This window comes from Theropithecus gelada, chromosome 15 (assembly GCF_003255815.1).
Source record: "Theropithecus gelada isolate Dixy chromosome 15, Tgel_1.0, whole genome shotgun sequence".
Taxonomy (NCBI): domain Eukaryota; kingdom Metazoa; phylum Chordata; class Mammalia; order Primates; family Cercopithecidae; genus Theropithecus; species Theropithecus gelada.
Window position 1 is genome coordinate 66,108,672 of NC_037683.1, and position 15,573 is coordinate 66,124,244.

A 15,573-nucleotide genomic window follows, 5' to 3' on the forward strand; every position below is an offset into this window, starting at 1 on the left:
ATTTTCTCATCTGTGAAATGGGGATAGTGGCACTTTGGTTAAATGAGAGAATGTAGGCCAAGTTCCTGCCTCAACTCATTTAGATTTTCCTGCCCCCCACCTTTTCTTCAGTTGTTTTGGAAATTATATTCTTTCTCCTTATAACTTTTCCCATTGCTCCTCTGATCTCCATTTTGGTATACTTTTTCAAGCATCCCCACTAAGGCGGCTGACTATGGGGGAGGGCTGCACCAAGCATGGCTGGAAAAGATCACAGCTGGAGAAGAGCACAGAAAAGTTCTCCAAGTCGCTAGGATGTGCCCAGCTTTCCTTCCCTGTTCCCTGCCCTCCCCTCCCCCTTTCCTCTCAGATTCAGAACTGTTGCTCCCAGGGATCCTGGGCTTTTGTTCTTTGGAAGCTTAAACCACCACCTGTTTTGCCTTTATTGTTTAAAGGGTATCTCCTGTTGTCTACAAACTACCACAGGTTGAAACGGACAAAACTTAAAGGCAGCAAGAGCTAAGTATGGTACTTCCTTTTTAAAAAAACAAAAAAACAAAAAAACCCAGTAATACTAAAACATCAACACTTTTCCATTTTCTCTTGGTTTTTTCTTTTCTGAGGTCCCCCCCAACACTAACTACCCCCTCTTTACTTGTTGGTCCTACCATTAGTACTAATGGAAAGTTATCTTTAACATTAATTATAACTTATTTTATGTCTGTTTTCCTTAGTTTGAAGTTCTTACAGTCTGAGGTATCCTCTAAAGCAATTTCTCAAACTGAATATGCGTAAGAATCACCTAGGGATCCTGTTAAAACGCAGATTGTGATTTAGAAGGCCTCCGGAAGGGCTGAGCTTTACCTGAGCTCCCAGGTAGCCCTTGCTGCTGGGCCCTGGACCACACTTGAGGTAGCAAGGCCTTACAGGGTTTTGAACAAATAAAGTGAACACAAACACACACACAAAAATTATTGCTGGATGATGCTTTGGTCTCTCACTCTGTATCTTGGGCTTTTCTTCAATACATCTTTTTCCACATTTTCTTATGCATAATTTATAGCCAACACCTGACAACTATTCCGTTGTGTAATTACTTAGTTGTGCTCTTCCTTCCCCTTTCTTAGTCACCAGTCTCACTGAGAAATGGGTCATTTCGTGAGTACTCCACTTACCCCCAGCCTCTTTCTACTATAATTTACCTTGAAACATCAAGAACTGGTTAAATAATCATTTTTACCCCTTTCTTGCTCAGCAACCTATAGTAGCTTCCTACTACACACATGAAATTCAAATTTAGAATGAGAAGCTTCAAGACATATCACCAACCCTTCCTTCTCCTTTGCCAGCCAATTTCTCTTTTGGCTCCACTTGGAACCCTCCGTGTATTGCCCAGGTATAGTTTCTCGAAACTCCTTGCAGGACATTTTACTTTGGGACGGTCTTCTTTCATTCCTATTTAAAGACATGCTGTATTGCTTTCAAAAAATTCTCAATTTTTACCAGCTCAAAACAACTTTTCCTAATTCATTTCCAGTTGAGTCCCGTATTTAAAGCAGTATTATCTAGGTGCTAATATATGTCTTATTATTCCTATTTTTATGTCTTAACATTCTGTTTAAAAATATTTTCAGCCTCTCTAAAGGATCAAAAAATAAAATAATCTTTAAAATCCCTTGAAGAGCATTTTAAGAGAGAAAATATTTGAGGTTTAGTAACACTTATACATTGTACCACCTACCAGCTCCTATTCTACTAGGGAGAAAAAATTTAGATGCAGCTAAAATTTAGTTAGGGCCCGAACCCACATCCTATCTAAAAGATTTCTGTTTTCCTGTCATTGTTTTCCACCCTTCGCATTTTGCATTCGGTAGGGTTGCATTTTTCTTAATAGTTCTTGGTGATTCAAATGTAAAAGAAATCAAATAGGGCTCTCTCATATTACAATTTCAAGGAAAAGGAGACTACGAGGCCCATTCAGCGAGGTGCAAGAGGCCTACATGCAGCACACCCTGCAACCGCCGCATGCTCCAATTTCATCTTTGGGTTTTCGTACAGCTCTTCTTTTTTGGATGATGCAAACCGCGCAAAAGCAGCCTTCAAGCCTCCCCACCCTGGAAAACGATACAAGAACATGAAGCTTTACTGCCAGTTTCTCCCTAACACGCAGCCAAGGGATACAGGCCCGGATACCCGCCCCCAAACCGCGTCCACAACAATCATTTCCTCCCTCCCCGCCTTTTACATACAGTACACATACAAATACACACACGCAGAGAGGCCAGCAGGGGCGGGCCGGGCCCGACCACTCTGCAAACCGCAGGGGGAACTTGCGGCAGGCCGAGCTATTTTCGCCCAGTCCTTTCTTCTTCGCTTGCGTCTCCCTCTCCATCTGCACGCACTTGTTACATGAAAGCGAACTTGGGGACTTAGGGTTTTCAGAAAATCGGCTTCGGAGCCACACGCCTTCGCCGGGTGCTGCATCATCCCCCCTCTCTCGGTAAGCAGGTGGTCGCGCCCCAGTGCTAGCGGGCGCCGAGCGGGAGCCGCGCGGGAGCAGCGCAGCTACGGCGGCGGCAGCGGCGGCGCGGTTGCGATTCCGAGTCGTTGAGACGCCTCTGCGGCAGCTGGTGGCGCAGGTGGCTTGCGTGGACGCGGGTAAAGGCGACCGGCCAGCAACCGCAGCGTCGGCGCCCGCGGCCCCGGCAGGTGAGCGGGCGACGGGGACTCGCCCCGCCCCCCCCTCGGTGGCCTCGCTCCTGGCTGTAGCGGAGAAGTGGACGCGGCCCGCCCGGGAGCCGAGGGGGCCGAGGCTGCAGTCGCTGGGCAGCAGGTTGCGGGGGAGGCCTTGCGTGGGCGGAAGGGGGCCGCTCGCCTCTCGGAATCCCTGCCTTTTTCTCTCCCATGCAACCCCTCCCTTCTAGGGCTTAAGCCCGGTGGAAAAAGCCCGGAGAAAGATGGGGCGAGCGGACGGGAGATTTCGGGCCGGGCAGCATCCCCGCCTCAGGTGGTGGCGTCTCTTCGGTGGCGGGGCGGAGGACCTGCCCCGGCGCGGAGGCAGCGCACTGGCGGGGGAGGAGCGGGAGGCGGCCCTCCCCTCGCTCTGCCACCCCCCCCCGCCGGCTCCCCTCCCCCTCCCCTTGCGGCCCCTCCCTTCGGGGTTCTTCGCTTTAACAGCCCTCGGTGCTCTCCCTGGCAGGCGCGTCGGGACGCCCCGAGGCATCATCCCCCGCCCGTGGGCGGCCAGTGTCCGCCGCCCGCATCCCCGCGCCGCCGCATCTCCTCGCTGCCTCCCGGGCTTCGGACCCCCGGTCTCGCCCCCGAAACATGACTCGCGATTTCAAACCTGGAGACCTCATCTTCGCCAAGATGAAAGGTTATCCCCATTGGCCAGCTCGAGTAAGTGATTTGTAGCCCTTGCGCTTAGCAGTGCTACCCTCTTCCCCGGAGGCCTGCTGCCCACCGTGTCTCTTCATTTTTTTCCTCTGTCCTTTCTCTCCCTCGCTTTAGTCTCATTTGTAACCTGATTTTTCATTTTAGTTTTTTACCCAATAATCTCCCATGTAATTATAAAAATTCAGACATTTCTACATACCTGTGTATTTCTCTATGGTTTATTGGCCGACTTGGACAGATTTTTTTCCTAGGAAATATTTAAATACGTTACTAGTTAATATTCCATTGTAGGTGAAATAATGAAGAATGAATTTTGTTTAAAAATTATTGAAACATTGACATTTCCGTAATTTTGGATCAAGTACAAAATATCTGGAATTTGTGCAGATTACACACAAACTCTTGGATGTCAGAGAAGTGCGTATGTGGTTAAATTGCATTTACAGGGTTTTAAAAAAAATACCTTGTACTTGATGAGGCCTTCTGGATTTGCTTGTTTAATACAGAGATTCAGGACTGGATATTCTTGAAAGTATTACAGTAGTTTAGCACCGAGGAAGGGCCAGAAAATTCATTTCCCCCTTTTTATTTGAGGTGTTTATGACCTTGAAGTTGTTGTTTTACCTTTTTGTTTCCAATAGGCAAAAAGGAGGTGTGGACCAGATTCCTGAGTTCACATCTAGTGGTACAGAGAAATGATTAAGGACCCAGGATGTTTTGTGACATTTAGGAATTGAGACTGTTTAAAAATATACGCTCCATTTTTAAAAAAAGGGGTATTTTTGTTTATGGTGGTACCCAGGCTCTAAAACAGTGATAGATAGGACCTAAAATATGTTGCAGTCCATTAGATTGGGTAAACTCGAGATCCTTTAAAAATATACTATATGGTGTTCTGAAGTTGTATTTTTCAAAGCCATTTATTTTCAACTAATTTACTCTCCTTTGAAAATGTGTTTCTTAAAAATAATTAAATTCTATAGTTTTAGTTATGTCAGCAGGGAAGAGGAATGGGGGAAAACACCCATTAGATAACAGAGTCCTGTCTAGGAGTTGAGAGTGCCATCCAAGTGTAAAATGATCACTGTTCCTTGACTTTCTTCCATCTAGCTGCTCTACGTAGACTCCTGTTCACAAGTTTCCTTCCAAAGCTTTTTTCCTTGCCTATAAAGTCTGCCTTTTCGGTGCAGTCTTACTTGAACAATCCTTAGTCATAATCCTTGTCTATATATTTTACTTTCTAATCTATTCCTTTCGTGATAATCTTTTGTTTTAATTCTTACTCTGTGTATGCTTTGACTTCCAAGTATATTGTGAGCCTGAGGGCAACAACCTTAAATGGAATTTCTTTATACCCTCCACAGCCTGTAGTACGTATAATGCACACAATTCATGTTCAAATGGAGCCTAGGGAAACTGATCAGGTTTAAGGCCCCTCTAATACACTTTTTCATGATTATCGAGGTATCCTTGTTTATTTTGAGGTGTTTGAAAATCTGAGGTTGTCTAATACATCTGTATTCTGATTTGCATGCCACAGTGCAGTTGAAAGCCAATGAAATGTTTTAAAAATCTCCCAAATCACCCTCCCCACGCTCACGTTAAGTGACTAAGAGTGCTACTGAAAATAAAATAGGGTAGCCTTTGGAAGACCACAGTGTTTTCCTTATTTAACAATTCATTTGGATTGGAAGGGAAGTGTTTGTCTTTTCCCTTTTCCCCGTCATTTTGTTCTGAGAAACAGCTGCATTTAGTTTTGGTGTATTCTGTGTCCAACAATGATTTCCTTTTTCTGTCTTCATTAGAAATTTGAAATCTTTGCTCTAGAGAGTTTAGAGTACATATTTAAAGTCTGAGCTGTAAAGGTGACACCTCTTGTTGCAATTTTTGCTTTAACATTTCTGTCTACATGTCCCAGACTTTAATTTTTAAGTCTTAAACATTCATGTACATAATCCTTTACCAGTAATAATCATTTAAAAAAATCGAATTTTGCCTGGCATTTGTTAAAGGCTATAGGTGCTAGGTATTTGCATAAACTCTTAAAGCTGTTTGCTAGCAGAAAGAAGCATATGAACTGGGTTAACAGAAATTATATCTTAAGGGATTAAGCATTTTTGCAATTATCGGGACCTTCCCACAAAGTTCAGATAACAGGTGTGATCTTCATATTGGTGGGGAAATAGGTCCCTAGAGATACTGGGTGGTAATGATTCTGTTGATGTGTGAGAGCCTTTAGACTTCCCTCACAAATAACCAGTTCAGTCATCCTCATGGTCTTTTCTGCAACACCATAATGATTACAGAGGGGATAGTAGGTCCTCTAATGGTCAGCCCCCTTCTTAACAAAGTCAGCTGATTTTCAAATTGAAGTGTTTCTGAAATTATGAAAATTATGACATTTAAAATAGATATGATGTTAAATTCTTTTTTTTGTTTGTTTTTTGTTTTTTTTTTGTTTTTGTTTTTTTTTTTTTGAGACGGAGTCTTGCGCTGTCGCCCAGGCTGGAGTGCAGTGGCGCGATCTCGGCTCACTGCAAGCTCCGCCTCCCGGGTTCACGCCATTCTCCTGCCTCAGCCTCCTGAGTAGCTGGGACTACAGGTGCCCACCACCGCGCCCGGCTAATTTTTTGTATTTTTAGTAGAGACGGGGTTTCACTGTGGTCTCGATCTCCTGACCTTGTGATCCGCCCGCCTCGGCCTCCCAAAGTGCTGGGATTACAGGCGTGAGCCACCGCGCCCGGCCTGTTTTTTGTTTTAAGACAGAGTCTCACTCTGTCACCCAGGCTTGAGTTCAGTGGCGTCATCTTGGCTCACTGCAACCTCTGCTGCCCAGGTTCAAGCGTTTCTCCTGCCTCAGCCTCCCGAGTAGCTGAGATTACAGGCACCTGCCATCGCGCTGGGCTAATTTTTGTATTTTTAGTGGAGATGGGGTTTCACCATATTGCTCAGGCCGGTCTTGAATTCCTGACCTCATGATCCACCAGCCTCAGCCTCCCAAAGTGCTGGGATTACAGGCGTGAGCCACCATGCCTGGCTGACATGTTGTTAAATTTTAGCTAGGTAGTACTGCTTTAGTCCTGAGGTCTGCTTTTCCTTTATTGATAAGGGAAAGTAACAAGTATTATGGATATATTAGATGTGATAGCACCTGATGATTTCTGCCTTACATAATTTAAAAGGTTGAAAGAGCAGTGAAAAAGGAACAGCTAGCCTCATGTGATTCAGGCATATTAGCGAAGGATCTTTTCATAAGCTTTTCAGACTTCGGGAGGTACTAATTTAAACTTTTGTCAATGTCTGCTTTTACATTATTCTGTTATTTGTATAGATTTCCTGCAGAACTAACATTTAGGGTTGTCAAATAGATTCAGACTCCTTACCTGAAATGATGATATGATTAATAATTCCAAATTTTGGGATTTTAGGAAGGCAGGGAGAGTACATATACCATATATTTTGCTTCTGGTGTGGTCTGGAATAGCACATGATAATCTTAATTATCTGCAAAGAACAGTGGAAGCAGTAGGTGGACAAAAGAAATGACTGATACCCGCAGTGTCAGTCCAGGTTTTGCCACCAAATGAGTTTTAACAGAAATTTTGGTTTTCAGAGTTTCTTGGGTTTCAGATTTGGGGATAGGAGATTATGGGCCGGCAGAACTGGTCCATTTTATAACAGATCCTTTTTGGATGTTTTGCTCTCGTTTATTCAGATAAATGTTGAGGTGTGTGTGTTTTAAAATATTTTAATTTTTCTCACTTTTCTTTTAGGTAGATGAAGTTCCTGATGGAGCTGTAAAGCCACCCACAAACAAACTACCCATTTTCTTTTTTGGAACTCATGAAACGTAAGTCCTGTTAGCTTTAAAGGCAAATCAGAGCTAATTTAACAGGGTTATTTGGCAGTAGACATTAATTCAAGGGGGAAATAGTAACGTAATAGGAAACTTTAAAATCTTTGAACTTTGGAAAGAGCCTTTAAGTCTCTATTTTTAAGGTAGTGTTTACAGATGCTGTAGGTTTATTTTTTATTGGAATTGATGTTTCCTTAACCAAAAAGGAAAGTAGAAATTCTCTCAGCAATAAGAATGATTGATGGATGAAAATATATAGGGAAAGTTTTAATAAGTTATCTGATATTCCTATGCAGTAAGTGCTTTTTATAAGGACTACTTGGTACCTAATTTTTGGTTTTATGATATCAGATATACAAACTGTGTATATTGTGGGGAAGGTGAGAAGAGGAAGTCTAGATAGTTCCCTCCTTGTGTTTATATCGTCCCTGAAGCTCTGCTGCCTCTGATGGATATGTGGGCAGAGAACTAATGTGGTGAAGCAAATTTTTCAAAAATTGCAGCTGAATGTTGAAGCATGTTACTGCCAAGTGCATGGGATCACTCTGGAGGCTACCATTAATTTCCCAAAGAATATTCCTACGTACCTATAATTTAATGGCCTTGCAAATACTATATGATCTGGTTGATTTTGGACTTGAAGTTTGGAGTCTGTCATAATTTTGGTAGTGTTGTTTACCTGGGATGAGGAGAAACAAAACTATTGCTATTCTGATTAGAATTACCTATTCCTAAGAGTGGCTACGATGGCAATATTTGGTTTAATGTTGCTTAGCTACTGTATAAACTTTCACACAATGTCTTTAATAGCTTTATTGAGATGGAATTTACAAAGAAGTTCACCTGCTTAAAGTGTGTAAGTCAATAGATTTTAGTATATTTACTATCATAACCTATTGTTGATCACTTTCCCCTCTCCAACCCTAAACGACCACTAGTCTACTGTCTGTAGACTGACCAGTTGTGGATATTTTATTTTAAAGGTATAGTACAATATTTCATAATTAGTTTTTTAAAAAATACAACTTTGGATCCAGAATTGATTTGGCCTTCATCATAATTAGAATTAGGTTCAAGTGTATTCTATGTATAATAATAGAATTTTTAAGAAGTGATAAATTTCTGATTCCATGGGATACTCTAAAGAAACTCTTTAGTAAATTTAGTAGAGGACAAAGGTATCTTTTAATGGAAAATTGTGCAGTGTATATTAGAGTAGGGCTTTTCAAAGTGTGTTGTCAGGTCTAGCACCATTAGCATCTCATGGGAACTTTAGTTAAAATGTAAGTTCTTGGCTTCGTGTGGTGGCTCATACCTGTAATCCCAACACTTTGGGAGGCCAAGGCGGGAGGATCGCTTGAGTTAGGAGTTTGGAGACCAGCCTGCAGCATGGTGAAATTGTGTCTCTACAAAAAATACAAAAATTAGCCGTTTGTAGTGGCACACACATGTGGTCCCAGCTGTCCGGAGGCTGAGGTGGAACCATCACCTGAGCTGGGAAGGCAAAGCTTGCAGTGAGCCAAGATCTCACCATTGCAGACCTTGTCTCAAAAAAAAAAAAAGTTCTTAGGCCTTACCCTAGACCTACTGAATCAAGCTGTGAGTGTGGAGCCAAAAATCTGTTTTAACAAGCCTTCCAGATGATTCTGATCTGGAAGTTTGGATTCTGATCTGGAAATTGAAGTTTGGAAATACTGTGGTAATGTGAGTGGACATTCCTTAGCATTTTTCAGTTTTATAAGCTTAGAATTCTTTAATTCTGATTTTTGTCTGAAATGGAACAGATCTTTTTTTTTTTGAGATGGTGTCTTGCTCTGTTGCCCAGGCTGGAGTGCAGTGGCGCGATCTCCGCTCACTGCAAGCTCCGCCTCCCGCGTTTATGCCATTCTCCTGCGTCAGCCTCCCCGGTAGATGGGACTACAGGCACCCGTCACCATGCCCAGCTAATTTTTTGTATTTTTAGTAGAGATGGGGTTTCACCGTGTTAGCCAGGATGCTCTCGATCTCCTGACCTCATGATCAGTCTGCCTCGGCCTCCGAAAGTGCTGGGATTACAGGCGTGAGCCACCATGCCCAGCCTGAAATGGAACAGATTTTATACTTCTATATATCCTTATAGTCTTACAGAACACACAGTCCCTTCTTACATTACTATTTTAAATTCAGAAGAGGAATGATTATCCCTTCCCTAGCATTTGAAAGGATTTTCACATTATAAATATATGTACCCTTTTTTTTTTTTTTTTTTTTTTGAGGCAGAGTCTCACTCCGTTGCCCAGGCTGGAATGTAGCGCCGTCTCTGCTCACTGCAAGCTCCACCTCCCGGGTTCATGCCATTCTTCTGCCTCAGCCTCTTGAGTAACTGGGACTACAGGTGCCCGCCACCACGCCCGGCTAATTTTTTGTATTTTTAGTAGAGATGGGGTTTCACCGTGGTCTCGATCTCCTGACCTCATGATCTGCCCACCTGCCTCCCAAAGTGCTGGGATTACAAGCGTGGCCTGGCCAAATATATGTACGCTTTAAACCAAAGCAAACTAAACCAAGTAACTAAACTTAACTGTTGTTTAGTTAATAGGTAATTAGGTAGTTAATGAAGACAATGAATTACTAATAATTCAAGAATTTAGGATATATTCAAGGAGTTCAAATGTATTTAACTTTAAAGTTAATGATACTGAATTTTCATTTCCAAATGCACTTGGTTTTTGCCTAAGTGTTCTTATATCATTTGTCTTTGGAAAAGCAGTGCTGCCCCATATGTATGTTGGTCTGGCAGTGACTTGAGATTAATTTTGGGCTGGGCGTGGTGGCTTAGGCCTGTAATGCCAGCGTTTTGGGAGGCTGAGGCGGGAGGATCACGAGGTCAGGAGTTCAAGACCAGCCTGGCCAATATTGTGAAACCCCATCTCTACTGAAAATATAAAAATTAGCTGGGCGTGGTGGTGTGTACCTATAGTCCCAGCTTCTCGGGAGACTGAAGCAGGAGAATTGCTTGAACCCAGGAGGCAGAGGGTGTGGTGAGATCATGTCATTGCACTCCAGCCTGGGTGACAGAGTAAGACTCTGTCTCTAAAAAACGAAAAAGATTAATTTTTGGAAACTAAGTTGCTGATGATCTTTTTTCCCCTCAAAATTTGGGAGGGTAGTTATTTGAAGTTTTTTTTTTTGAGATAAGTCTCATTCTGTGGCCCAGGATGCAGCACAGTGGTGATCATAGTTGACTGTAGCCTTTTAACTCCTGGGCCCAAGTGATGCTCCCATCTCAACTTCCCAAGTAGCTGATACTACAGTAGTTGACTAATTTTTGTATTTATTATTATTATTATTGTTGTTGCTGTTATTTAGAGACAGAGTCTTGCTACATGGCCCAGACTGGTCTCCTGGGCCTGGTTTCAAGTGATCCTCCTGCCTTAGCCTCCCAAAGTGCTGAGATTACAGGCTACTTGATTTTTTTTTTTTTTTTTTTTGAGATGGTGTCTCCTCTGTTGCCCGGGCTGGAGTGCAGTGGCACAATCTCCGCTCATTGTAACCTCTGCCTCCCAGATACAAGCGTTTCCCCTGCGTCAGCCTCCCAAGTAGCCGGGATGACAGGCACCCGCCACCACACCCAGCTAATTTTTGTATATTTAGTAGAGATAGGGTTATCACCATGTTGGCCAGGCTGTTCTCAAACTCCTCACCTCAAGTGATCCACCTGCCTTGGCCTCCCAAAGTGCTGGGATTACAGATATGAGCCACTGTGCCTGGCCTGTTTGAACTTTTTAGTTTGGATTTTGCATAAGTAGTTTAGTCTGCTAGCCAGGAGTTAGGGAGATGGGATAGTAAGAACATACAAGAAGAAAGGGGTATTTGGAAAATTGTACTAATTCATAACTGATTTATAGATTAAGATTTTTTAATTGTTAATTTAGAGCAGAATTCTTTTGTAACTGCATTCTTTTCCTGGCCTACAAACATCTGATTTTACTTAGGACATTCATAGTAAATGTTCAGCAATCAAGTTTTGAATATTAGACAATGAGCCCTAACTGTGACCGTGTACTAGATATTTTAAACGTAACATATTCAAGGAGATTTTTAGTAAGTGGGAATGACGTAGACTCAATTCTTGCTGAAGCCAAGTCTTGGTATTATCCTTGATTACATATTACAGTCTTTCCCCTTTCTACATCTAGTCAGTCAGCAAATCTTCTTTTCCTTTCAAATGCATTCGGATCTGTCCACTCTTGATCATCTTTGTATAATTCAAGTCCATGCGTAATGACTTCTGTAAATAATGTCCTAAGCTGGGCACACTGGGACATGCCTGTAGTCCTAGCTACTCAGGAGGCTGAGGCAGGAGGATCCCTTGAGCCCAGGAGTTCAAATCAGGCTTGCAACATAGTAGGACCCTGTCTTGGGGGGTAAAAAAATTAAATTTTTTTTTTACTTACTTACTCTATGTTGGTTTCAGTTTCCACTCTTCATATACAGTTGGCCTGCTGTATCTGTGGGTTCTGTATCCATGGAGTCAACCTGTCACAGATAGAAAATATTTGGGGGAAAAAGATGGTTATGGCTGTACTGAATATGTATAGTTTTTTTTCCTTGTCGTTACCTTAATGCAATGTTAACAACTATATAGCATTTACATTGTATTAGGTATTGTAAGTGATCTGGAGATGATTTTTAAAGCAGTGGTGGAAGACATTTTTTCCGCGGGGGTTTGCGGGGATGGTTTTGAGATGAAAACTGTTCCACCTCAGATCAGCAGGCATTACTTAGATTCTTATAAGGAGCACTCAGCCTAGATCCCTCGCATGTGCAGTTCACAATAGGGTTTGTGCTTCTGTGAGGATCTAATGCTGCCACTGATCTGACAGGACACAGAGCTCAGGTGGTAATGCCTGCCTTCTGCTGTGTAGCCTGGTTCCTAACAGGCCACAGATGGGTACTGGTCCTTGACCCGGGGACTGGGGATCCCTGATTTAAAGTATATGGGAGGGTGTGCATTATATATATGTGCTGTTTTATGTAAGAGACTTAAACATCCATGAATTTTGGTATCTGTAGGCGTGGGGGAAGGATAATCCACAATCTTACGGATACAGAGGTACAACTGTCTAGTCAAAGAGATCTTTATATCCCAATTAGATCATGTCATTTCACTGAAAACTTTCAGTGACTCCCTATTTTAACATTAGCAATGAATCAAAACCAAAAACTACCTACAAATGCTATTTGTAAAACCCTATACGAACTAGCCCATGCTTACCTCTCCAGCCTTATTACATTTTTCACCGCTTATTTCTGTTGTACAAATAAGCCTCATCTTGTCTCAGGTCTTTTGTTTTCCCTTTGCAGGAAAGGTTATGCCATCGAATATTTGAAGTCATTTAGATCTTAGCTCACATCCTCCTCCTCGTGTTTATTTTCTCCATTGCAACAATGACTGAATTTTTTTTTTTCCTTTTTTCTTTTTCTCACCCACACTCGAAGAGCTGGATCAGCAGGGACCTTGTCTGTCTTGTCATCATTAACTTAAGTGCCTGGCACTTAGTAGCTGTTAAATAAATATTTGGTGATTGAAAGCCTCGTGCACTAGATAAAGTCAGTTGTCGATTATGCATCTGCTGTCCATTAGCCAACGTTTATGTAGAGTTTAAGACAACTAGATCAGAAGTTTGTTTTTGAATCCTGACTGCCACTTACCTGCTATATAATCTTGGGCAGGTTACTTATATTTGTGTTTTTTTCTTTCTCGTTTGTAAAGTGGGGATAATAATATCTTGCCTCAGAATTATGGGATGCTAGTAAGACATGACATGAAAAATGCTTAGAACAATGCTTGGCATGTATTGAAGACTAAATAGCAGCTATTATTTATTTAAAATGTTCAGCTTTGGCAAACTTATGTTTCATTTTGGGAACAAGACTTGTGGGGATTTACCCATTTTTCTAAGACTTCTACTAGTAGTATTTATTAAGTTGAAATGCAGCTCAGTTTGAGGTTTGCTGACTAATTACCTTTGCTAATTCAGGGAATATTCCTATCTAGCTCTATATCTTTGAAGTCTAGAAAATTTAAATAAAGATATTTTGCTGTTTTTTCCTCCTTACTGCTCTTAATTGTCTTAATGCAAAGAAGTTGGGTGCTTAGTTTTAGGAACTTTAAATATACATCACAGGCTGTTTTAAAACCCATCTAATTTATAGTTTTAGGAGTGAAGGTCAATGCAGAGGTACTGACAGTGGTCACAAGAAGAAAATAAAGTAATGAATCATAGGATAGGGTTTTTTTTCTTCTACGGTAGTTCTTCTATACAAGTTTCATAGCTGCATGTATTGGTGTGGGACTTGTATGATTTCTCTTAAATTTTACACCAAATAATGAGATGAACTGTTTATTCATCTCTTTTTTATTTTTATTTTTTGAGGCAGAGTCTCACTGTCGCCCAGGCTGGAGTGCGGTGGCAGTGGTGCGATCTCCGCTCGAAGCAAGCTCCGACTCCCAGGTTAATGCCATTCTCCTGCCTCAGCCTCCCTAGTAGCTGGGACTACAGGTGCCCGACACCATGCCCAGCTAATTTTTTTGTATTTTTAGTGGAGACAGGGCTTCCCTCTGTCAGCCAGGATGGTCTTGATCCCCTGACGTCATGATCCGCCCACCTCGGCCTCCAAAGTGCTGGGATTACAGGCGTGAGCCACCACGCCTGGCCCTATTGATCTCTTTTTACCAGCAGGTTCATGACTAATAGTGCATGCATATTCAATTGTCTGTTGAATCATTTTTCTATTATAGAATAATACATGCTATTATAAAATATAAAATATTTATAATAAACTTTCATATTTTGTGATTTAGTAACGTAGAAATGAAGCAGCAAGTTAGAATCAATATGTTGTTAAAGATGGGATTTTTCTGTTTAGCAATATTACTTGGCAACAGTTATTGTTTTGAGCTTCATATATTTGGCTCTGATAGGATTTCTGTTTTGTATATGTGACTCTTTTTTTTGAGACAGTCTCTCGCTTTGTCACCCAGGCTGGAGTGCTGTGGCGTGATCTTCGCTCACTGCAACCTCTGCCTCCCGGGTTCAAGTGATTCTCCTGCCTCAGCCTCCTTGGGTAGCTAGGATTATAGGCACGCGCTACCAAGCCCAGCTAATTTTTGTATTTTCAGTAGAGACGGGTTTCACCATGTTGGCCAGGCCGGTCTCGAACTCCTGGGTTTGAGTGATCCTCCCACCTCAGCTTCCCAAAGTGTTGGGATTACAGGCATAAGCCATCATGCCTGGCCTGTGACTTGTTTCTTTTAAGCGTTCTAGCCGGGCGCGGTGGCTCAAGCCTGTAATCCCAGCACTTTGGGAGGCCGAGATGGGTGGATCACGAGGTCAGGAGATCGAGACCATCCTGGCTAACATGGTGAAACCCCGTCTCTACTCAAAAATACAAAAAACTAGCTGGGCGAGGTGGTGGGCGTCTGTAGTCCCAGTACTCGGGAGGCTGAGGCAGGAGAATGGCGTAAACCCGGGAGGTGGAGCTTGCAGTGAGCTGAGATCCGGCCACTGCACTCCAGCCTGGGCGACAGCGATACTCTGTCTCAAAAAAAAAAAAAAAGGGTTCTAGTTGGGTAACAGCTGAATTTTTGTGTGTGTTCTTGTGGGTATACATATTACTCACAAAAAATGAATTAACAGAAATAACTGCTTTTCTTTGTTTATAAATCATTAGGAAAATAGGGATGCACATGTGTACACTTAGGGCTTCAAAGTGTGTGCCATGTAAGAAACACATTGTAGGATTTGAGTTGCCTCAGTATTACAAAACTAGTATTGAATTCAGTTAATGATTTGCAGTTTTCTTAGGATGTTTTACATTAGTCTTGACTCATAAGCTTTGACATTGGTGTTTGAGGTCTGAGTTTGTACATATAGAGAAATAGCATGAATATTTTATTCGGAGATGTTTCAAAGACTGTATTACAGTGGTTAAAGGAAAGCCCAAAACCTCTTTAAGGAACACTGCAAGTTAAGACTCTGCTGTTTTAATAGGTAGATGACCTTGCCTGAGTCCGTCTTTTTGAATTTTAGTTTTCTAATATTTAAAATGAGGTTTTGGTGATCCCTCAGTTTCCTTTCAGCTCTGAAATTTGGTAGATAAGTTACCTTGAATGTGTATCTTGTTAAAATTTTTTAAAATATAAAAGGAAACAAATCATTTTTATGCCTATTTTTAGAAACCCCTAAACCTGGTAATATTTTGGTGTATTTTTTTCAAACTTGTCTATGCATTTTTTAAAGGAGTTTCTGTCGTATATAGTTATGCCCTGCTTTTGTGTGCATGTGCGTATTAAGCAT

The 15,573-nt window shown here is 42.0% G+C and overlaps 1 protein-coding gene across 6 annotated transcripts in view; it reads left to right on the top strand.

Annotated features, from left to right (window-relative positions):
• Positions 1-2,491: 2,491 nt before the first annotated feature.
• Positions 2,492-15,573, top strand: part of PSIP1 (PC4 and SFRS1 interacting protein 1) — a 50,734-nt gene continuing 37,652 nt past the window's right edge. For 4 of the 6 annotated variants that reach the window (XR_003115916.1, XM_025359119.1, XM_025359121.1 and 1 more), the window contains exons 1-3: positions 2,560-2,688; positions 3,179-3,378; positions 7,149-7,225. Coding sequence is in view for 5 of the 6 variants with exons in the window: in XM_025359119.1 (XP_025214904.1) it covers positions 3,307-3,378; positions 7,149-7,225 (149 nt within the window). In the remaining variant the exon portion in view is untranslated. Of the gene's footprint in view, positions 2,689-3,178; positions 3,379-7,148; positions 7,226-15,573 lie in introns of all 6 variants that reach the window. The other 2 variants (XM_025359122.1, XM_025359123.1) reach the window with 1 other exon arrangement.